Source organism: Choloepus didactylus, chromosome 19, assembly GCF_015220235.1.
Source record: "Choloepus didactylus isolate mChoDid1 chromosome 19, mChoDid1.pri, whole genome shotgun sequence".
In the NCBI taxonomy this organism is placed as follows: Eukaryota; Metazoa; Chordata; class Mammalia; order Pilosa; family Megalonychidae; genus Choloepus; species Choloepus didactylus.
In genome coordinates, this window is record NC_051325.1 from 19,594,217 (window position 1) to 19,617,469 (window position 23,253).

A 23,253-nucleotide genomic window follows, 5' to 3' on the forward strand; every position below is an offset into this window, starting at 1 on the left:
GCCAGTAAAATGAATCATTGATTAAATACAAGTGAATTATATCAACTGGATTGTTCCTTATTGGATGATTACCAGCTATTACATTACAATTATCACTGACAGGATTGAAAAAAATTGCCATAGAATTAGAGGGCCAGAATTCAGTTCAGAGAGGGCTAAAAGTATTCCTTAAATTTAATTTTTAAATGCAGCTTTCCAAAAATCAGACATGTATTTCAAAGCAATCTTGAGATCTCCAGAAATGCATAAATGAATTTAATCCAGTCAATGGCCTACTTTAATGAAGTAAATTACAGCCATCTGTAATTTATCTTTAAGATGATGCTGAGTTTCTAATTTTAGACTTCAGAAATTAGAAACTATAGCAAATAACTGCATTTAGTAAAATCAACCATCTAGAGGAGGACAATAAAGTATGTACTTCGGGTAAACAGAAAACGAAGTGGGCCTGTTCCTTGAATGACTTTGCTAAAAATTCTTAATATATCTTCTCACATAGAATAGAAGAACCACAAGGAAATACAAACCAATTCACTAGAGTTAATTCTATACACACCAATCATGTATAAGCATATTTAAACAAAGCAGCTCTACAATATTGAGGTGACCACTGTGGTAGGAATTACTCATTGCCTGCCCCAGCCTCCACTCTCCCCTTCTTCCTTAAATATGGAACACCAATTTTTTGGTGGGCACATTGCTTCCTGTAATAAAAGACTACAAGTTTCAGGAATGAACATTTGATCAAGATCAAGGATAATGTGGGATTTCAGGAAACGCTGCTTTAAGAAAACTGACATCTTTGGGGGCCTGCCTTTCTGATATTTTATTTTCCCTACTCCTCCTTACCTACACCATATTAATAATGGCAAGAGCTCCAGCAGCTATCATGAACCCTTGAGTACAAGGCAGCCTTTTGTATGGAAGCCTTGCACTAGGAGGGTAGAGCAGAAAAATAGAGCTAAGGTCTTTGATGACACCATGGAACTCCCATACAACTATTCTAGTCTACATACAGACCACTTTCACATGAGACAGAAACACAATTTCTATCTTCATTAAGCCACCATGGTTTTGCAGTTTTTTTTCCCCTGTTATGGGCAGCTAAAGTGATCTTAACTAATGTAATTAGTCAAATCAGGTAAAACACACACACACAAACACACACACACACACACACAAATTAACTGTCTAGCTAATTTGTCTCTTGTTAACTTCATGAATTTGTTTATACAGACTCAATTCTAAATTTCCCTTATCCTATTTACAGTATTAGGTTTCTTAAAATATTAATATGATTTTCTAAAAAAAATCAGCATTAGGGATGATTTATTTTAACAAGGTTTTCTTCACATATTGTGTTCTAGAAGAAAATATTACTGGGAATGCAACTCCTAAGGAAAAATTTTCCCTTTTAAATCCCCCCACCCCCCCCCAAAAAAAAAAAAAAAAATATATATATATATATATATATATATATATATATATATATATATATGGTATAATGAGAAATCCTGTAGATTGATATTTTCCAAAGAAATTTTGGGAAAGAGAAATAAATATTTATTGATCTCCTACTACTCTATTACATACCAGAAATTTTCACTTAATTCTCACAACAAACATTTTAGGCAGTAAATATGATCCCTATTTTTTAAAGATTAGGAGACTGTAGCTCAAAGAAGTTAAGTAACTCTTTCACAGTTTTCACACATTGTCTAACTTCATAGCCCAGGTTTCCTTTCATAATACTCTGCAATGGAACATATATTGACATGTGCTAATATGAAAAGAACTTTCTAGTTTAAACTCTTTTTGATTATTTCTATTTCCATGATTCTGCTTTTTTTTCACTGCAATTGATTCTATATAGAAACAACGGTTATAATTTTTAATTTCCAAACAAAAATTATGCAGAAACCTCCTGAGGAAACTTTTTGAAATCCTAAAGCTCTGTAAAATTGTACCTACTTCAACTATATATAAGAAAAGAGAGAGCCAGAGGGAGAGTGAAAGAGGGGAGGTGTAAATAAGCCTCTTTCTTTCCAGGCCTGATTTGAAAAGAACCCCGTTCTATTGTGTATTTGTATAAATTTTTTTCCGTAATGTATTATAATATATTGAGGCTAGGAAAGCTTTCATCTTCCAAGCTAGAAATAAAAATAATAAATAGTTACAAAATTTTAGTTTCAAAAAAATTCCCAGTACAGGAAACTCTCTCTTCCTCATCTTGCTTTGACCTCTCTTTCTCTTTCTCCACTAAATAGGCAGAAAGAAAAAACAAAATGCCAAATACTCATTTATTTTATTTTTTTTTTTCACAATAAGTGGCTGATATATTAAGTTCTCTGGTCACAAAGTCATGAAGGGCAAAAGAATGTCATTATGGTGAAAAGTAAAATCACAGGGCCCCAAATGCTATTGTTGTTTCAGAATTCCTATTAAAAATGACTCTGTAATCTCAATAGCTTATAGCTTTTACAGCTCAGGCCACAGTTAGAAATACAAAGTTTGACAAGAGGAAAAACAGCATTCCACGTATTTTGAAGTCAGTTAAAATAGCATGTAGACAAATCCAAACTCTTTCTACTGCGAATTATTTTCTGAAAGATTATTATTTTCAAGATTGACAAAAAGAGTAAAACTAGTTTTCCTCTAAGTATCACAGATTTTACTAAATATCTTGTGTTTAGTGTAGCAATAAAAACCTATTTTGTTAAGTGATGTTCAAAGACTTACCCCCTCCTCCTCCAAGAAGGCTGGCATTTGCTGTTTAAAAGAAAACAAACAAATAAAAAGACATTATATAATATATAAAAATATAATATGCCAGAGTAGTTCAAGAAAAAGTTGTTAATGATCATGTCTCTTATACATATACACACACACAAAATATGTACTTTCATACAGAGTTTTATTACTATTTTCTGATAATATGAACATTAAAATTTTTACTATTTTCATTCCTTCTCTCTTCAAATGACTATTTTTATATAATGCACTTTCTTTTATTAAAATTAAGTACATATTGTGATCCTTTTACTCTCCATTCTATATCTAAATTATTCTTCTTGGTTCTCCATATTATCAAGTAGAGGTAGAATAATGATATTTAGGCAATTCAAATTATTTCAAAGGATAATGTAGCATGAAAGTATAATGACAATTTTAATTAAATTAAACACCATCAGTCAAAAATATCTCAAAACACTCTGCAGCAAGAATTAACTCATATTCAGGTAGTAACAACCTTGTTACTTTTTGCATTCACTTTTTATTCAGGGAAAAGAAATCAGTTTTAAACATTTTTCAAAAACAATGCTGTGTCATTTCTTACCATTTATTATCAATTAATCTAGCATACATATTTATAGAAGCTAAATAATAAGCAAACAATAAGGCAATTCCATTTGGATTTCTCCCAAGAGGTCAAATTTTCAGAAAGTTCCCTTGCCGTTTTCTGCTGAAGTATTAAGCAAGCTATGTCTATGTTTATCTAGTCAGAGTAACAGCCAGAAAATGAAAGTCGATATACAATCACTGAGCTTTACTGCAAATTCATATGTTTCTTAGGCATTATCTCTTGCCATTAAAAAAAAATCCTGCAGGAATATAAGGAAAGTGGATGGCAAACAAGCTCCCTTTCTGTGTAGAGAAATTGCATGAATGTTGAAGGTCTTTTCAATGTATCAGTATTATAGCACCAAAACTTGTCCCATATGATCTCCCAACTACAGGGCAATCTAAATGCTGCTCCTTCCTTCCCCTCAGTGCTTCTGTCACAAACACGGACTGAATGGAAATGCCATTAATCAACCATAGAAAACTCACTTCTGATGTCAAAAAAGTCATTTGCCGTCAGGACTTAACGTCCTGCCCAGAATCAAACTTCGTAATTGTTGAAGTGGTAACTTGTTGAAGGGGCAGTAGATAAGATTTTGAGAATTCTCTTTTGGTGTCACACCCTTTGGTGGATGCGGGTTATTTCAGGATCAGCAAATGTCCTTTGACTAACACAAACATTTTCTAAAATCTAATCTACATGCATTTATAAAACCACATGGCATTTCACACTCCTGCTTATTTTTTACCTTCATATTTGCATGAGAACTACTTTCCTATCTATAGGTTTTCCATATCTCTGAGACTCCATCCATCGTCCTCTGATTTTCACATATCCATTCATAAGAAAAAAAGATACTTTGAAAAACACACAATAACAATAATACATAGCAGCTCTTCTCACAGATTATCATGCTTGGAGGCACAGTAGTACAATACAGGACCCAGAGCTTTGCTCAGTAAAGGGAGTTTTCCTGTTTTGAGAGCACAGCCTAAGGTCCATCTGTTTAACTAGGCATTTGTCCAATAGGTGTGGGTAGAATTCCAGTGTAGGAACTGGAATTCCAGTCCTGGAGAACTATCAAGTCAGGTATATGTGTTCATGTCTAGATAAGCCTATCTCTTTGCATTTTAACATCAACATAGAACTATTTTATAAAATTGTGGCATTCTACATAGTACACTATCACACTGAAGATAATTTCATGTGCATTACTCTTCATGTGATAGAATCTTCAGCTAAGCTCCTTATATATATCCAAAGTGATTCTAATAACTATTATTCTAATAATGATATTTCTAAAGAATCTATCAAAATTAATTCTATTTTATCAATTTCAATTCTCTAATTTTTTCAAAAAAGTTTGCTTTATTGACAAAAATGTCAAAGCATGTTTCTTAAAAAAAAAGTGACATAAAAATAGAGGAATAAAAGTGAACTTTTATTACGATTTTTAAATGTTACTTTACCTCCAAAAAGCAATCCATACACGATATAACTGATTCTCAACATTTATTAGTCAGGTGGATTAATATTAATTTCTTCCATTTTACAGAAATAGAAATAGGTCTGGAAATGACTTTCAGGTATCAAAAATTAACAGTTGCTCAACTTCTTAATTATCTCCAATAAATTTAGGTGTAACTCATTTAGTTAGGAAGTCCCTTAAAACACAAGGTCCGCATTTCATCAGTCAGCTTACAACTAATAAGCTCTTAATACAAGTTTTCTAATAGTAAGAATCATTAGCAGCTTTAGTTCAATTTCTTTATTGACATATAAGAGATATTTGTTTATTGAAGTGTGTGGAAAAAGCAAACTTTGACCCTTGTTCTTCCTATAAAATCAAGGACTTGAAGAAACTCTTCAAGATTATATAGAAATACCTAGTGATTAGGGCTATATGAAATCTATCATCCATCCATCCATCCATCTATCTATCTACTACCTATCTATCATCTTTCCACACATACATAAAATCTTGCATCTTGCATCTCTACTTCCCCATCCCATATGAGAAAGGAGATGATGGGCTATTACGTATAGTTGCCAGTTTGCAATTGCTTTCCCAATGAAGTTGCAATGGGAATGCTGTCTTTTTTTTTAGCGGCCTGATGTAGTATTGCTAGATGCTTAATTTCTGCCATGAAAATTTGGGTCTTTGACTCAGAGGCCCACAGATATAATTCCCTTGAGAATCACTCAAGAAGGATTCATTAGAATCCTTGGATTGGATTTAATTCCTTCACTGTGCAGGTGAGAACACCAAGATCAGCAGGATAAATGGGATGCCTAAGCTGATGACTGCTTCATTCTAACTTTCTGTCGTATCTGCTTTATGGTCATACTTCAGGAGGTCACCTAGACAATTGAACAAAAATTCACAGGTTGTGCATGCATAGAGAATAAGAAATTGAAGTGATTCCTTTTTGTATAAATTCTAAGGCAGTGAGACAAAGTCAAGTTACTCAAAAAATCAAATGTGGAAATTCTATTTAGCACTCTCAGGGGATTTAATTACAGGGACTGGTAAAGACACAAAGTTGAGAAGTACCATACTCAGAGAACTTTGAAAACATTCATAAAATTATGGTACCACATTTTCATACATATTTCAAGTATTTAAGAGGTCTATTAAAAAAAAGAAAAGGTCCTATCAAATACACCATGTAATGGATTATTGAGTGGTCTTCCAATTAAGGCCAAATTCACCCAAATGCATACGTCCATGTGACCCTGACAGAATAAAGTGAGAGTGAGAAAGAAAAATCAAAGATCAAATTTTTTCCTAACCAATCTTTCTCTCTTTGTGGCCTTATAGCCCTAGTAATTCACCACTACAGGGTATATGAGGCACTAATGAAATTGGTATGGATTGCCCTTCACCAAAACCATGTTACAAAGACAGAGATCATCATATGTAGAAAATATAGAAGGAATAGCCGAACTGCAAAAATATGAAGAATGATGGATATGTGGTATGGGGAAACATTTACTAATAAAACTAGCAGCATAAAATAAAATACATACAGTCCAGTAACTATATATACCAATAATATCATGTATTATAAATTTCTTAAGCCATAATATGGTGAGATCTTATTTGGAGGTGCAGAAGAATATTATTATTAATAGATTATTTTAGCAAATAGAGTGAAACTGGCATATTCCTAATATGTCACCAGAGTAAAGCCATTGCCTCCAAAATTGCTTAAATTCTCTTCTGAGTGGTAAATCCTGATTCTTAAAAAAATTACTCTGAATCAAGGAATTGCCTTAAGTCTTTTGGAGCAAGACTGGATGAAAGTAAATCATAATTCCTATTATCATTCTCTTAGAATGGACTCAAAATATAGTCTATTCTATAGTCTGTGAAATGTAGAAATATAGCAAATTTCTATCTCACCCAAAATATTGAACTACTAAACTAGGGAGCTCCTCCAAACTCTATGAAAATTTAATAAACAACAAAATTGTATATGTGCTATGCTTAGAACCATGTATAATTTTTGAATGCATAAACTAAGGGGAGGAAACAATTATCCTGCTATTATCTCTCTGTGGCTAAATCACAAGAATAAATTCATGCTCAAAATCAAGATTTTACCACCAATAATAGTAGGATAAAAAGAAGTCAATGGCGTAAGCCAGATGATCTCTTTGGGGCATTATGATGCGGAGCTATCATGCCAGGTCCATTCTTAAAGACTTACACTTAACCAGAGCTTCCTGGAGGGAATTTCTTTACATGCCTCCTATTAGTCCTAGAGTTTCACAGAAAGAAGAAAAGAAGAAAAGGAACATGGAATACTTGAAGTTTCTGAGCATGATTTCAAAATCTTTTTTCAGAGTCTGCTAACTAATCGACACTATTTTCATTCATTTTTCCCTGAAATAAAATGTTCCTTAATTACTAGAGGATGGCAGGAAAAAAAAAATCAAGTTACAGTAATTGTCTCAAAGATTGATTCATTGAGAAACTAAAATGAGCCACTGCAAATTAATGAATCTGTGTATTGCACTTTTCCCTCCTCAAACAACAAATTAACTCAATGAGATAAACAGTTGTATTGTTTTTTCAAAATATAAATGAATTGTTACACTACCTTCTTCCTAAAAATACTCTTCTGTTTATGTTTGTGTGTGTATGCGTCTTCTTTAGAATAAGATTTCAATCAAATTGTGCAGCAAACCAGGAAAAATAAAATTACTATATACTATTCTTACATGAATGGAGGTTCCTAAAAGGAATACATACCATTACGTTATTAGAAATGCAAGACAAGGTATCAGACACTTGAAGCACTTTTCCTCCCGAAATAATCCAGAGCGGGGAGAGGTGACCCATGATGACTGTGAGCCAAAATGGCCTGGTAAGTGTTTGGAACAATGTTTTTATTCCGGTTGCTCAATAATTTCCATTATCTCCATAGTAGTTATTTGTTTTCCTGCTCCATTTCCACCCCCACCCAGGACTACCTGTCAATCTAGGAGGCTAGTCTTTAAACATTGATTAAAACTATTTGTGCAGGGTTTTCATTTGCTTTTAATCACTGTAAAGGAAATTATAGTTGCTTTCATCCTAACAGAATCCTGACCACCTAGTTCAGTTTATTTTTTCTGCTTTCTTACTGCAATAGAGCACATGGGTTGTCAAAATGATTGCTGGTAAAAACTTCCCCAGGAGTTCTAAATAAAACACCAATTTCACTCACAACATGTTATCCCAAAAGATACAAAAGCTGAAATATCACCCTTTAGAATGGTACACATTATATCCCCTTTACTTTGAAATTCAAATTAGGAACTGCTAAAAATTCTGATAAGATTAAAATCCCAAGCACTTGCATGACTACAGAACCATGTTATATAAGGGAGCAACCATATCAACTGACAGCTGTGGAAATACAATCTATACAGACAAATATAGCCATCAATTTGGCAACAGCCCTCTGTTTGTACTTTACTAGATTTACACCTTCTAAACAAAATCAACAGAATGCCAGAGGTTTTGGACAATGGTATAATTTCCTGCTTTGAAGCTGAAAAAGAGAGAAAATTAAGTGTAGGTTTAACTGCCTCACATGTATAAACCAGGCATAAACACATTATTAATACTTTATGTTTCATACATATTACAGAATTCAAAGAAACCACTGATTATTCTGGGATCTGTGTGGCTTGTATAAGCTGTAACCCACTCTGAAGCCAAAAATAGAATACAATGACCCCTTCTGTTGATAAATAAGAGAAAAGGTAACAAGAAATGGAAAACCTACTAGGGACTATCAACAAATAAAACAAGTCAAAACAGAATTATTCTGGCTGAAGTAGGAAGGAGGAGCTAGAGCTGCCCTTGTTTTGCCAACCTCACTTCAGCAGCTATCAACCTGATGCTCAATAACTTCTAAGAATGCTACAGCTTGGAAGGAAAAACACTTATTTGGTCCAACTGCTTCATTTTTACAAAACTAGAAAGTTAAAGAGGATCAAAGATATTAGTTAACTTGCCTATTATCAGACTCAGGAGAAGAACCTACCATAAAATACTACAAACTTTGATATTTAAGGACACCTTCTTCTTACCCCTTTAACTTTTACATTTCTTTTTTTTTTTTTTCCACAGGAATCACATCCAAAATGTGATTACATTTGTTACAAAACACAACATACATGGAGACTGGAATATTACCCTACTGAAGATCTCCTAACCTTAATTATTAAAGGGTGAATAAAGTGTTACCAGGCAGACCTTATCACAGTTCAATCATGCCAGAAAATAATGCAAAACAAGAGGAATCTTCACATCCTTCCACATACTAGTCATTCCTGTCACTGTATTTTGAACCAGTTGTAATTTTGAGAATGATAACACTGGCTCAGTTACAAAAATGGGATTACTTGAGTAATCCAATCTGGTGCTTTTCAAAAGGTAAACAAGTGTGTCTAAACAGAGAAAAAAAGTTAGTTCAAATGTGTATTAGTTTCGTGGTTGTAGTAATACAAGACATGTGAACAGCAGTTTTAACTTGTCTTCGACAAAGAAGATTTTGAATACAAAATAATTCTCAATTTGAAAATCAGAAGATGTGCTTATTTATTTTTAGCCTGCTTAAAACATAAGTCTGAACATGCTCCCTCACATATGCTCACTTCTTAGGGAGACTGGCTTATTTGTTTCAATAAAACCAGACAGCACCTTTAAATATATATATATATAAGTATTACATAGTTTCCTTATTTCATCCTTCTTGTAATATTATGGAATCCTCATTACTCTCCAATAATGAAATGCCAAGTAACATAAAGAAAAGTTTATTTTAGATTACATTTTAAACAAACAAGTCAAAAGAATACTTTTAAGTCATAGTAAATAGATGGAAGATTGAGACACAAAGAACTTCAAGTGAAAAGGAATTAGGGCTAAAGGAAATGCATAGGATTGCTCCCTGAGAACACATATTAAACTGTAAAATCCATGAAGTCATGTTTGTTGTTATCAACAGTTCTATGCAAAATTCATGGCACAAAGTGGGTATTGAACAAATAGCTGTTAAATACATAACTAAGGAAACGAATGAAAGGGGAATGAGGAAAGGAAAGGGAAAGGCAGATTTCAGGGACAGGTGACAGGGCTACAGTAACAGATAATGACTCCCTCGCAATTCTGCAACAGGATGAGGCTGTGCAGAATGGAGTCAAGCACATTTAGGTCCAATTCCAGAGGCTATCACTGACCTTGAGCAAGTTTCTTACACTCCAGGTGATTATCTAATCTCTAGGAATTTCTGCTTTTTCATCAGTAATCTGGCATAATAAAGGTCATAGTACATGTTGCTGAGAGGAGTGATAACCTGTGTGAATGCTTTCCATGATGCCTGGAACATCCTGAGGCTCAGTAAATTCCCTGTCCATGGCCTTGAATAGTGTCACTTCTGTCACCACACTAGAAGTTAACAGAAAACCCCCACTAAAGTTTGTTATTTTGGGAAGAACAAGGACCATGTCTCCACTCTGAGACGTCTTTGGAGTTTGTAGAGGAAACGAAGTCATTCACAAAGGAGAGTGAGGAACAAGGCCATCCTCAGATTATTATTTTTTAATTGCCTTTGGGCTTAGGTTAATTAAAAAATAATTCTGTAAGTCCACAAAGAAAAAGGATTCCAATACTTTGCATCTCATAACAAGTTTCTACCCCTTCTGTGCTATTTTTTTTTTAAGGAGCTGATTACTTTAATGGCTATTTCCCAGGGGGGCAAATTGCCTGCAACTGCTCATTGGTTGTTTTCATTTTATTCCAAGCCTTGCGGTAGCCTTTTAAGGACATCTCTGCAATCTCAACTTTCCTTTCCCACGTCTTAATGTTCTTCTCCAGCTCGCCATTTAGTATCTTCTCCTGGACATACACCATCACCTGCGGCGCCCGGAACTCGGCCAGCTGCTTGCGGAACTTCTTGTTGGAGGCCTCGGCTTTGGCCCGGTCTTTGTATGCATTGAGAATCTGCAGGGTGTTTCCGGATGCCAGCTTTAGCTGGATCAGTTCTTGATTCCTGCTTCAATCGTTTCTAAAAACTGAGCATTCTCGATCTTCAGCTGCTGAAAATCAACATCATGCAGGGCCTCGCCCACCTCTTCTTTCTGCCTCAATTGCAAAAGCAGTTTTTTCCTCTGGACTTTGAGAGAAACATTTTTCAAATGTAATTTATCCTTCATACTATCCCTCTGGCGATTCATGTCCTCAATATACTTCATCACTTTCTGAGTGGCCAAAATACTTCCTTTCTTCTTGGATATGATTTTCAGAATGTCTTTTTCAAAATCATGTACTGCTTTCTGAACTTCAGCCCATCGAATAGCAGCTTCCTCAATGATAGCCTGTGAAAATTCTGCTGCTGCTATTTTAATTTCTGATAACAGTGGATGTCGCTGATCCCTTGGCTCCAGTTTATTGTCATATTTCTCAAACATCTCTGTCTCGATTTTGAGAGCAGGGTTTCCATAGCTGAGCTCCTCCACCAGCCCGCACGGCTGGATAACCGGCAGGTCGCTCTCCTCCCTGCCCTGGGACTTGGTGCGGACGCTGTCGGAGTCATCAGCGGTCATCTCGCTGCAAAACAGGCCTTCGCCAGTGCAGAGTGCTCCCGGGAGCCCCGGGTGCTAGGGACGCCGCGTCATTCCCTCTCCTTCTGTGCTATTTTGATTGTTTAGTTCAAAAAGAATGTTGGATATTTTATGCCACATAGCTTCTCTTTGCTCCTCAAGAACGACACTCCCTATGCTTTTCTACCCTGTTCTCTGCCCAAGTGGGCCAAACTATACAGATTTCATCTTACTCTCGTCCTCTTACTATCCTCTTCATCCTCTTACTCTCCAGTTTCTAGCTGGATTCAGTCAGTGAGGAGCCCTGGCAGAAGATAGTGGAAGGGATAAGAGTGAGTTCAAGGATTTTAATTCCCTGGTTCAGTCCCTGTAAGGTTGAATTGGGCTATGTCCTTGAACAAAGGTCACTGTTCTAATCAAGGTAGTTTAGTCAACAATATGACTTTCTTTCCTTTTGGATTCTGGTAACAATTTGAACCTAGCGGTGGTATTAGCTGTGCTATCGGTAGCCTCTGGTTTTTGCTTGAGGTTCTCCTACACCCCACCCGTTCCAGTTTGCTAATGCTGCCGTTATGCAGAGTACCAGAAATGGATTAGCTTTTATAAAGAGTATTTATTAGTTTACAGAGTTACAGTTCTAAGGCCATAGAAGTGTACAGACTAAGGCATCAACAAAATGATACCTTCACTAAAGAACAGCCGATGGTATCTAGAACACCTCTGTCAGCTGGGAAGGCACGTAGCTGGCGTCTGCTGATCCTCTGCTCCTGGGTTGTGTTTCAAAATGGCTTTCTCCAAAATGTCTCTGGGGTTCTGTCTTTGCTCCTCTCTCACAGCTCCTGTGCTTCCTTGCTTCTTTCTCCCAGGGCATTTCTCTCTAAGCAGCTGGGGGTCCTCTTTTAGCTTCTCCAGGACAAACTCTGGGCTTCATCTCTTAGTTTAGCATCTCTAAACATCCTTCTGTCTGCATCTCCAAGCATCTCCAAGCATCAGTGTCAGTGTCAGTGCCAGTTCTCAAGCTCTATTAAGTATTCCAGTGAACTAATCAAGACCCACCCTGAATGGGCAGGGCCATACCTCCATAGAAATAATATAATCAGAGTTCTCACCCACAGTTGAGTGGGTCACAACTTCATGGAAACATTCAATTAAAAGGTCACACCCTAATCAAGACTAACGTCTGGCTCCACAAGATTGCATTAAAGAAAATGGCTTTTCTGGCGAACCTAATATAACCAAACCAGCACACCACCCATATTTTTGTACTGTTCCCTTTGTAAATAAACCCTCCTTGGATTATCCACATTTGAGTGTGCCTTCTGTTTCCCGCTGGGATGTTGACTAAGCAGATATGGTTTACAGAGACAATCACATCTAGGGCTAATATAACTCTCACATCCCTTCACAAACTAACTACTTCAAAACTGTTAGGAGGATGACTCCTGTTCTTATGTTTCCATCTGAGGAACAATCAGTGTAGTAGACTAGTGTTTTCTTTACCAATTAAAATATAAAATAATATGTACTCATTCAAAAAAAAAAGAATCAAGAAGTATATTAAACAAAGAGTTGATAATCTCCTCAGTTCCTTTTTCCCACTATTCCCTTCCTTACTTTTCTTCATGTTCATATAAATATATATACATAATTGAGGCTTCTGGGGATGACTGTTTAAAGAACCACGGAATTCTATGATAAACAATATAATGCAACATAATTTTCTTATTTAACAATATATCACAACTTAAACTAGTAAATAATTTATAGCATAGTATAATATTCCAAAACTTGAGTGAAACCATACTAATTATTAACGGGCACTTAGGTTGTTTCCAGTTTAGTCCTTACACACAATGATCTCATTAAAATTTTTTGTATGTGTTCATACTGGTGCTTTTATTCTATAGACTAAATCCTCCAAAATATTTCTAAGTAAAAGAGCATATGCATTTTTCAAATTTAAGAGTTCAATAAAATTATTTAAAAATTGCATATTGAAAAGAGGAAAAATTAGATAAAATTTAACATTCATAAGTATACCCTGGGGAGCATATAAAATATCAGAATTATTTTATGCCTGCAGCAAGTAATCTGAATAAAAATGTCTTGACACATAAATGAGGTTTCAGTGCATTGGGCTGCTTTTGACTTCAATGTAAAATATATCAGTGTGCTGGTTTGGAGCTGATAGGTACCCCAGAAAAGACCATGTTCTTTTAATCCATTCTTGTGGCGGCAGACCTATTGTGGGTGGGACCTTTTGCTTAGGCTATTTCAACTGAGATGTGACCCACCCAGCCTATTCAAGGTGGGTCTTAGTCTTTAAGAGGTCCCCCTTTAAGAGGATAAAAGGCAGGTAAAGCAGGAGAGCATAGACAGAAATGCCCAGAGACATTTGGAGACAACCACTGAAACCACAACCAGGAGAGTAGGACCAGCAGACATTGCCACGTGCCTTCCCATGTGACAGAGGAACCCTGGATGCCAGCAACCTTTCCTCAGAGAAGGTATCTTTCTCTTGAGGCCTAAATTTGGACATTTTCATGGCCTCCGAACTGTAAATTTGTAACCTAATAAAACTCCATTGAAAAAGCCAACCCATTTCCGGAATATAGCATTCCAGCAGCTTTAGCAAACCGAAACAATCAGTGAAAAGTTCTCACTTACATCTGAAAAGAACTTCAGTCTGAATTTCTGATTGATTTCAAATACATAAGTTTTTCAAATGTTCATCTTTAATGTAAAATTAACAAAACAATCTCAAGTGATATTGAGCCTCTTTAACCACTTTATTTTCATGTTTGCTACATACAAACCGTAACAGGTCTGGTACTTCAAAACAAACTAAAAATTTGGCTACAAATGATTAGAGAAAGAAAGTTTCCACTACTTTCTAATCAAATTTCTTGCAAATTTAAAATATACTTTAGGAGTTGGAGGATAGAGAAGTTCACAAAATATTAACTTTTTAGAAAGAAATTTATCAAAACCACAAACAGCTATTCCCGGGAGCTTCTGCCAGTGTCCAGATCACGTTGAGACTGCAGAGAGAGTTGTAGCTTGGGGCATGCAAAGCAGCTGCAATGGCCGCAAGATGGTTTCAGTGACCCTAGCTCTCCAACCTGAGTCCACAGTTCCCACAGGCCTCCCCCTTACTGGCGGGGCAGGTTGCTTGCTAGACCAGTGGCGCAGAGGGTCCCCCAGAAGGCATGACGATCCATATGCAGACTGGCCTAGACCCTGGGGCCCTGCATCGCAGGGGTAGGGGGTGCAGGGCAGGAGTACTTTGACAGCATTTGCCTGTGGATACCAGGAGTTAATGACCTTCAAAGATGTAGCTGTAGACTTCACCCAAAAAGAGTGGACATTGCTAGACACTTCCCAAAGAAAGCTGTTCAGAGAAGTGATGCTGGAGAATATCAATCATCTTGTCTCAGTAGGATGTGAGGTCTGCACAACAGATGTGCTTTCCCAGTTGGTACAAGGAGAGGAAGTGTGGAGAGAAGGAATGGGATTTCTCCAAAAACAGAATCCAGGCAGGATAAATGACAGTAAAAAACAACAAATGACATTCATGCAACTTACCTGCAGGAAAGATAATTCTAACATCATGTCATTGCAGATATCTCATACTCAGAATTCCTTTCAATGTAATTACTTGCAAGAAGATTCAACTCTCAGATCCACAGTGACTCTACATGCATTAATTCCCATGAGAAAGAAACCATATTTAAGCAAACAATTTGGAAAAGACCTCAGTGACAAGTTATCTTTTAATCAACTTAAACAGATTCTCACTAGAAGTAAACCATATTAATGTCCTCAAAGTGCTAAAACCTTTATTAAAAGCTCTGGCCACAGACAATACAACTGAAATTGGAGATAAACCATATGAATGCCTTCTATGTGGGAAAACTTTCATTAGTTTTTTCCAACTTAGACAACATGAGGAGACTCACATTGCAGAGAAACTCCATGAATGTCATCTATGTGGGAAAGCCTTTAGTCAATACTCTGGTCTTAGGTGACATGAAAGATCACACACTGTTGAGAAAACCTATAAATGCCATCTATGTGAGAAAGCCTTCGTCAATATTATCATCTCACATGACATGAAAGAACCCACACTGAAGAGAAACCCTAGGAATGCCATACCTGTGGGAAAACCTTCAGTCAATATTCTTATCATAGACAACATGAGAGAACACTCACTGGAGAGAAACCATATGATTGCCATACTTGTGGGAAAACCTTCCCTCAATACTGTTATTGTAGACTACATGAAAGAACACACACTGGAGAGAAACCTTATGAATGTCATACCTGTGGGAAAGCCTTCATTTGTTGTTCTAACCTAAGAGAACATGAGAGCTCACAACTGGAGAGAAGCCCCATAAACGTCATGTTTGTGGGAAAGCCTTCAGTCAATATTTTGATCTTAGATGACATGAGAAAACTCACACAGGAGAGAAACCTCATGAATGCCATCTATGTGGGAGAGCCTTCAGTCAACATTGTCATCTGAGACAACATGGGAGAACTCACTCTGGAGAGAAACCCTATGAATGTCATGTATGTGGGAAAGTCTACAGTCAATATTCTGGTCTTAGATGACATGAGAGAATTCACACTGGAGAGAAACCCTAAGAATGTCATCCATGCAGGAAATCTTTCAAAGTTTTGCCCTCAGGTCACATGAGAGAACACACAGTGGACAGAAGCCTTAAGAATGTAACCTACATAGACAAACCTTAATTTTTCTAAATTTAGACAACATGAAATTATTCAAACTTGATTGAAACTGTGTGAATGTCATCAGTGTGGGAAAACTTTCAGTCAATATTCTGACCTTAGATGAAGTGAGAAAACTCATACTACAATATTTCGAATATGGAAGAGAATTCAGACATAGCCTTAACCTTTAAACATACCAGAGAACTCAAGGACTTAAGAAGTACTGTTTGTAATCTATATGGTAGTGCCATTAGCTATCCATACTATTTCAGTTAACATAAGGAAATTCATACAGGAGAGAATCTGTACCAATGTCATCTATGTAGCAAGGCCTTTAGTGAATGGTCTGATATATGACACAACTCAAAAATCTAATGAAAGTGGAGAGTCCTTATCTACCAATCTAACTGATAAGCAAACCAGAGAAATTACATGTGAGGAATTCTGTGTACTCAATGTAGGAATGCCTTAATTTGTAATTTATCCTTTAAGCAAAATAAGTGGACTACATAGCAATGAAACACTAAGTCTGTAATCAATATGCCCTATCATTCAGTGAAAAACAAGCCTTAGTGTGCTAAAAAATACTCAATTTAGGAATAACCACAAAAACATGAAATAAGATGGAAAAGTCATAAAAACATGATGTAAGAGGGAAAAGTCTTGATGAGGAAGACAATACTGCTTGGAGGAGATCCAGAACTTTTGTGATGGAGAATGTATTTAATATAAACTCGGGAAACCATTTATTCCAAAACTTGGGAGGTTGAGATCACGAATTATTATGTCTGTGAGGAGTAGTGTTTGAGGGGATTGGGCAAATTAATGGATATTTGGTGGCTGAGTAATGGAGATCAGTGTTGGAAATGTTATTGGTGTGGAGATAGAATGTAAAGTCTGTGATTTTGGAGTCTTCTAGGGTGAATAAATATGCTTCTGTGGTTGCCTCTAATTCATCAGTGATGAACATTTTAAGCCAGTGATTGAATGTCTGAAGAATAAGAAAAATCAAACAAACTGTTCTGGTTTGCTAATGCTGCCAGGATGCAAAACAGCAGAAATGGATTGGCTTTTATAAAGGGGGTTTATTTGGTTACACAGTTACAGTCTTAAGGCCATAAAGTGTCCAAGGTAACACATCAGCAATCAGGTACCTTCACTGGAGGATGGCCAATGGTGTCCAGAAAACCTCTGTTAGCTGGGAAGGCACGTGACTGGCATCTGCTCCAAAGTTCTTGTTTCAAAATGGCTTTCTCCCAGTTCTATGCATTCTTCAAAGTGTCCCTCTTGGCTGTAGCTCCTCTTCAATATGTCACTCACAGCTGCATTTCAAAATGTCACTCACATCTGCACTGAGTTCCTTCTATTTGTCAGCTCATCTATATGGCTCCAGTGATCTAATTTAGACTCACCCTGAATTGGCGGGGTAACACCTCCATGGAAACCATCCAATCAGAGTCACCACCCACAGCTGGGTGGGGCACACCTCCATGGAAACACTCAAAGAATTACAATCTAATTAACACTGATAGGTCTGCATACACGAGATTACATCAACGATAATGGCCTTTGGGGGGACATAATACATTCAAACTGGCACACAGTCAAACAAACAAACAAAAAACCCACAAACAGATCTAAGAAGGCTTTGGCTCAATATGAATTTCAGAGCTAAATAACTTGTTTCCATAAAAAATCTGACTTTCCTATTTGCATTTGTTTATGAACCAGCCCTTACATAACTTTTGTAAGCCAAGCACCTTATTAAGTGCCTACTGCTTTTATAAGACATCAAATGCAATGTAAGGATGAAGAAACATAAAATGCAATGATTGAAAGGAAACACCAGGGCTTCCAGTCAACCAGGATGGCAATTTAAGACAATCCAAGGTGCCATTCCTCCATGGAATCTTTGAACAATACGCAAAAACTGGCAAAGCCATCTTCCTTAAAACTCAGGAAAACAGTTAAAAGTTTTCAGTAATTGGATGAGAGCTAAAACAAGAAAACAAAGCTTTAAAATGGTAGGAGAATCATTGCCAGACTCTGCCCCAACCCCTCCCCAATGCAGTGAGGATCATCTTGTGCTCCCATTGTGGGTCCACAGCTCTCTTCCAAGGGAGCAGAGTAACCCCTATGCACATACTGGAGAACCTGTGTATCAGTAATTGTCTTTCAAGTGACAGCCTGAAAGACTTAACCAGGAAAATGATCTCTGCTTTACCCTCTCAGAACTTGCCCTGCAGGCATAAGCAGCTTATGGACAGCTAAAGCAGTTTAAGAAACAATTAAGGCAAATTGGATGGGGACAGAGGATTACCTGGTTTAAGTCATACAGTAGGGCACTGGGGAGGAGGAGAAAGCCCACTTCATAGGGATTAGAGGGAGCATTTGAATTCCTGTAAACAGGAGCATTCCTGAGACCACAAGGAAGCACAAGCCCAGAATAAGATGCAAGCTCAGCAAAAACAGAGAACCCTGCACTTCACATTCACTTTGGGCCAATATTCTTGACCACAGGGCTAAACTCTGAAGGAAAGCACCAGCCAATGCAGAACCAATTAGCAGATGGTGAAAGGTGTTTTTTGTTTTTTATGGGGGTGGGGTGTTGGTTTTTTTGTTTTAATTAGCTCCTAGCATGCAAGGAAATCACTGTCATATATATCATTAGCTGGATACAAACTTAAGGAAAAGAAAGCTTAGGGAATAATCTCAGAATTAGAAATTTTAAAACCAACTGAATTTTTATTCAAAAAGTCATTTTGAAGATATGGAAAAGCAAACCATCAAATTTATAAGGGGAGTGTGGTGGTTTGAATCTGTACATAGCCCCAGAAAAGTATGTTCTTAAAGTTAATCCATTCCTGTGGGTATGGACATATTATAAGTAGAATCTTTTGGTGAGGTTATTTAGGTTAAGGTGTGACCCACTTCATTCATCCTGGATCTTAATCTGCTTACTGGAATCCTTTAAAAGAGAATGAAATTCAGACAAAGAGACAGAAAACCAGTGAAGCAAGAAGCTGAAAGCAAAGAAACCCAGAAGAGAAGGGACAGATCAGCAGATGCTGCCATGTGTCTTGCCATGTAAGTCCAGGATCACCAGCAGCTGGTCTTCAGAAAGACAGCATCTTCTTGACAATGCCTTGACTTGGACATTTTCATGGCTTCAAAACTCAGAACTGACAGGCTAATAAATTCCCATAATTACAGCCAATTAATTCCATGGTTTCTGCTTTAAGAAGGTCAGTAAACTTAGCAAATAGGGAGTGACATCAAATAACCAAAGCCATCTTGAAAAAGAAGAAAGAGTTGGAGGACTCACACTTCCGAATTTTAAAAATTATTACAAAGCCATAGTAATCAAAACAGCATGGTACTGGCACAAAGATAGACACATAAACCAATGGAATTGAATTAAGAATTCAGAAATGAACCCTCACATCTATGGCTAATCGATTTTTGACAACAGCACCAAGTCAGCACAATTGGGAAAGAATACTCTCTTCAACAAATGGTACTGGATATACTGGATATCCATATGCAAAAGAATAGAGGTAGACCCTCATTCACATCATATACAAAAATTAACTCAAAATGGACCAAAGACCCGTAAGAACAAAAACTATAAAACATCAAGAAGAAAACATAGGGAAGCATCTTCAGGGCCTTCCATTAGGCAATGATTTCTTAGACTTTACAGCAAACGCACAAACAACAAAAGAAAAAATAAACAAATGGGACTTCATCAAAATAAAAAATGTTTGCACTTCAAAGGACTTCATCATGAAAATAAAGCTGATGGTAGCATAAGATTGAATTATATAGAGTGGTACCTTGATACTCATCATTAATTGGTTCCAGGAGATGTAATGAGTACCAAAAACAGTTGAATACCAAACAGATTTTTCCCATAAGGAATAATGTAAATAAACATAATGCATTCCCAAGCTGAAGACAATGCACATTTTTAAGGCAATATGTAAAAAAAAAAATGGTTGTGTATCATTACATTACATGAGAAATACACCTAAAAAATAATAAATAATTAGATTAAATAAAATAACAACTTCACTTCACCTGTACTGTGAAGAGTCCATGGCCTAATGGGATGGTGGGGGGAGAGTGGTGAGGAGGAGAGGTTACATGGAGTGTTGCTTGGAAGGAGAGTCCCCTCCATAGAACATCGGGCACTTGCACTTCAGGTGTTCTTTCTCTTTTCTGCCTTTTTTTAGCTTGCACCACAGGCTCTGACACACTCTTTGTCACCTTCACTAAAAATGTATCCAATGAGGACTGCTTCTATCTTCCTTTCAGAATTCCTCAAAAATGTGAAATTCTTTGGTCTTTCAATAAATTCACATTTCTGCTTGTCAGAGCTTTGTCCAAATGGTACTTCTCCACAAAGTTCTAAACTTCTGCCCATTTTGCACACACTTCTTTTATCAAGGTATTAGGGATGTCTTCTCTTATTTCCTCCTCACCTGAAGAAATCTCTTCAGCCACAACTTGTTGCTGCTTCTTCTGTAGTTCCTGCAGCTCCTCAGTGCTGAGCTCTTCACGATCTTCCTCCACTAACTCCTCAACATCAGCAGCATCAACCTCCAGATCCACGGATTGGCCCAAAGGTACAATATCCTGCACGAATGTACCCTCGGTACCTGCAGGCTTAGGGTTAGTCTCAAACCCTTTGAAGTCTCTCTAAGTCACAGCTTCTGGCCACAAATTCTTCCATGTTGAATTCATTGACCTATAAGAGACTTCTTCCCAGGCCTTATCAATAAGGTTAAGGTATTAAAGGATATTGAAATGTTCCTTCCTGAATTCTGTGAGGGTCAACTGGGTGTCAGAGGTGATCTCAAAGCACCTCTGGAAAAGCACCTTTGTGTACAACTGTTTGAAGTTTGAAATGACCTGCTGGTCCATGGGCTGGATGAGAGGAGTAGTGTTGCATGGCAAGAACCTTACAGTGATGAAGCTGAACTCCAGTAAGTCATCCTCCAAGCCTGGAGGGTGAGCAGGCACATTATCCAAAAGTAGAAAAGCTTACAGAGGCAAATCTTTCTCCAGCAAATATTTTTTCACAGAGGGACCAAACACTTCATTTATCCACTTGTTGAAAAACTGCCTCGTGACCGAAGCTTTGCTGTTTCCGCTCCACATCACATAAGACTTTTCTTTTTATGACATTATGCTTCTTGAAAATTCGCAGGTTTTCACTATGATAGAGTAGTAGGGGCTTGAGTCTTAAGTCCCCACTAGCATTCATGGACAACAATAGAGGGAGCGTGTCCTTCATTGGTTTGTGGCCTAGTAATGCCTTCTCCTCTTTTGTGATGTAGGTTTTACGCAGCATTTTTTTTTTCCAAAAAAGTCCAGTCTCATCACAGTTAAAAACTTGGTAGGGAATAAAATCCTCAGCCTCTACAGTCTTTGAAATTTACTGGTGAATTCATCAGCAGCCTTTTTATTAGCACTCACTGCCTCGCCATGCCTCACAACACTATGGATGCCGGTCCTCTTTTTAAAATTATCAAACCAGCCGTGCCTGGCCTTAAAAACTTCAACACTGTCATCATTCAGTCCTGGTTTGTTTTTCAAAAGAGTGGCATTCAGCACATTCACTTTTTCACATATCATGGCTTCCAATACACTGTTGCTCGCTAACTGCTTCTCATTTACCCAAATTAATAATAGCTTTTCAACTTCCTGGAGTGTTTTAGAATGCTGCTTTGTTACTGCTCTAACTCCTTTCACAATATCAGCCTTTTTTTATCACATCTTTATTCTTAATGATGGTGAAGACCATTGTTCTAGGCATACCGTACTCCCTATCAAGATCAGTAATGCGAATACCGCTCTCATAGTTGCCTATTACTTCTTTTTTTTTTGCTCAATGGTGGTGTGAAGTAATTTTCTTTTCTGCTCAGCACTATCACTGCTCATTTTCTTAGGATCCATCATGTGAAAAAAAGCACAAAATCACCACATAAGCTAAGACCACAAGGGGACGTGCACAGGGCAAGAGCTACCATGTGAATAACGCATGACCCTTTGTTTCAGCTGGAAAGGGTAGCAAGTCATGCAGCAACCAACATCGACAAGTTCTAGCTTACATGTCGAGTACTAAACAAATGATGTATACTGGGACAAAATTTCTGCAGCAAAATGCGTCGAGCACCAAATTCAACAAGTTTCAAAGCAGTTGAGTATCAAGGTATGACTGCATTTGGATATGGTTAAAAAGGGGGAAATTTTAGGTTGTATATATGTTACTAGAAAAAATATTCAAAAACAAACACAGGACTGTACAACACAAACAATGAACTTGAATGTTATCTATGGTCTACAGCTAACAGTTAAAGTATAATATTCTTCCAATTTTAATAAAGGTACCACACTAATGAAAATTTTTAACTATAGGTAAAACTGCATAAATGAGGGAAGCACATGGGAAATCTGTATTTTCTGCATGATTTTTCTGTAAATATACAACTTTTCTAATAAAAATAAATTTCAAGAAGATATTGTTCCAGTTTGCTGATGGTGCCATTTTGCGAAACACCAGAATGGATTGGCTTTTATAAAGGGGATTTATTTGATTACAAAGTCATAGTCTTAAGGCCATAAAGTATACAAGGTAAGGCATCAACAACAGGGTATCTTCACTAAAGGGTGGCCAATGGCATCCAAAAACCTCTGTTAGCTGGGAAGACACGTGGCTGGCATCTGCTTGCTCTCAGGTTGCATTTCAAAATAGCGTTCTCCAAAATGTCAGTGTCAGCTTCCAACAGCCATCTTCAAAATGTGTCTCTCATGTGCAACTAGCAGTGAGCTCCTTCTGACTGAGCTTTTATAGGGCTCCTATGAACTAATCAAGGCCCATGCTGAATGGGCGGGACCAAACCTCCATGGAAACATTCAATCAGAGGTCACACCCTAACCAAAGGGTCAGTCACAGTTGGGTGGGTCGCATCTCCATGGAAAAAAACTAATCCAAAGGCTCCAACCTAATCAACACTAATATATCTGCCCTCACAAGACTGCATCCAAGAACATGGCTTTTTCTGGGGGAC

At 37.1% G+C, this 23,253-nt stretch overlaps 1 protein-coding gene and 1 pseudogene across 6 annotated transcripts in view; both read right to left on the reverse strand.

The window, feature by feature from the left end:
• MACROD2 (mono-ADP ribosylhydrolase 2) overlaps window positions 1-23,253 on the reverse strand; it is a 2,227,780-nt gene that overhangs the window by 1,638,106 nt on the left and 566,421 nt on the right. For 5 of the 6 annotated variants that reach the window (XM_037811788.1, XM_037811785.1, XM_037811786.1 and 2 more), the window contains exon 4: window positions 2,740-2,769. The exons of the other annotated variant lie outside the window; for it this stretch is intronic. In XM_037811788.1, the coding sequence (XP_037667716.1) occupies window positions 2,740-2,769 (30 nt within the window). The remainder of the gene's footprint in view (window positions 1-2,739; window positions 2,770-23,253) is intronic. 6 annotated transcript variants of the gene reach the window in all.
• Window positions 10,571-11,483, reverse strand: LOC119515674 (annotated as a pseudogene).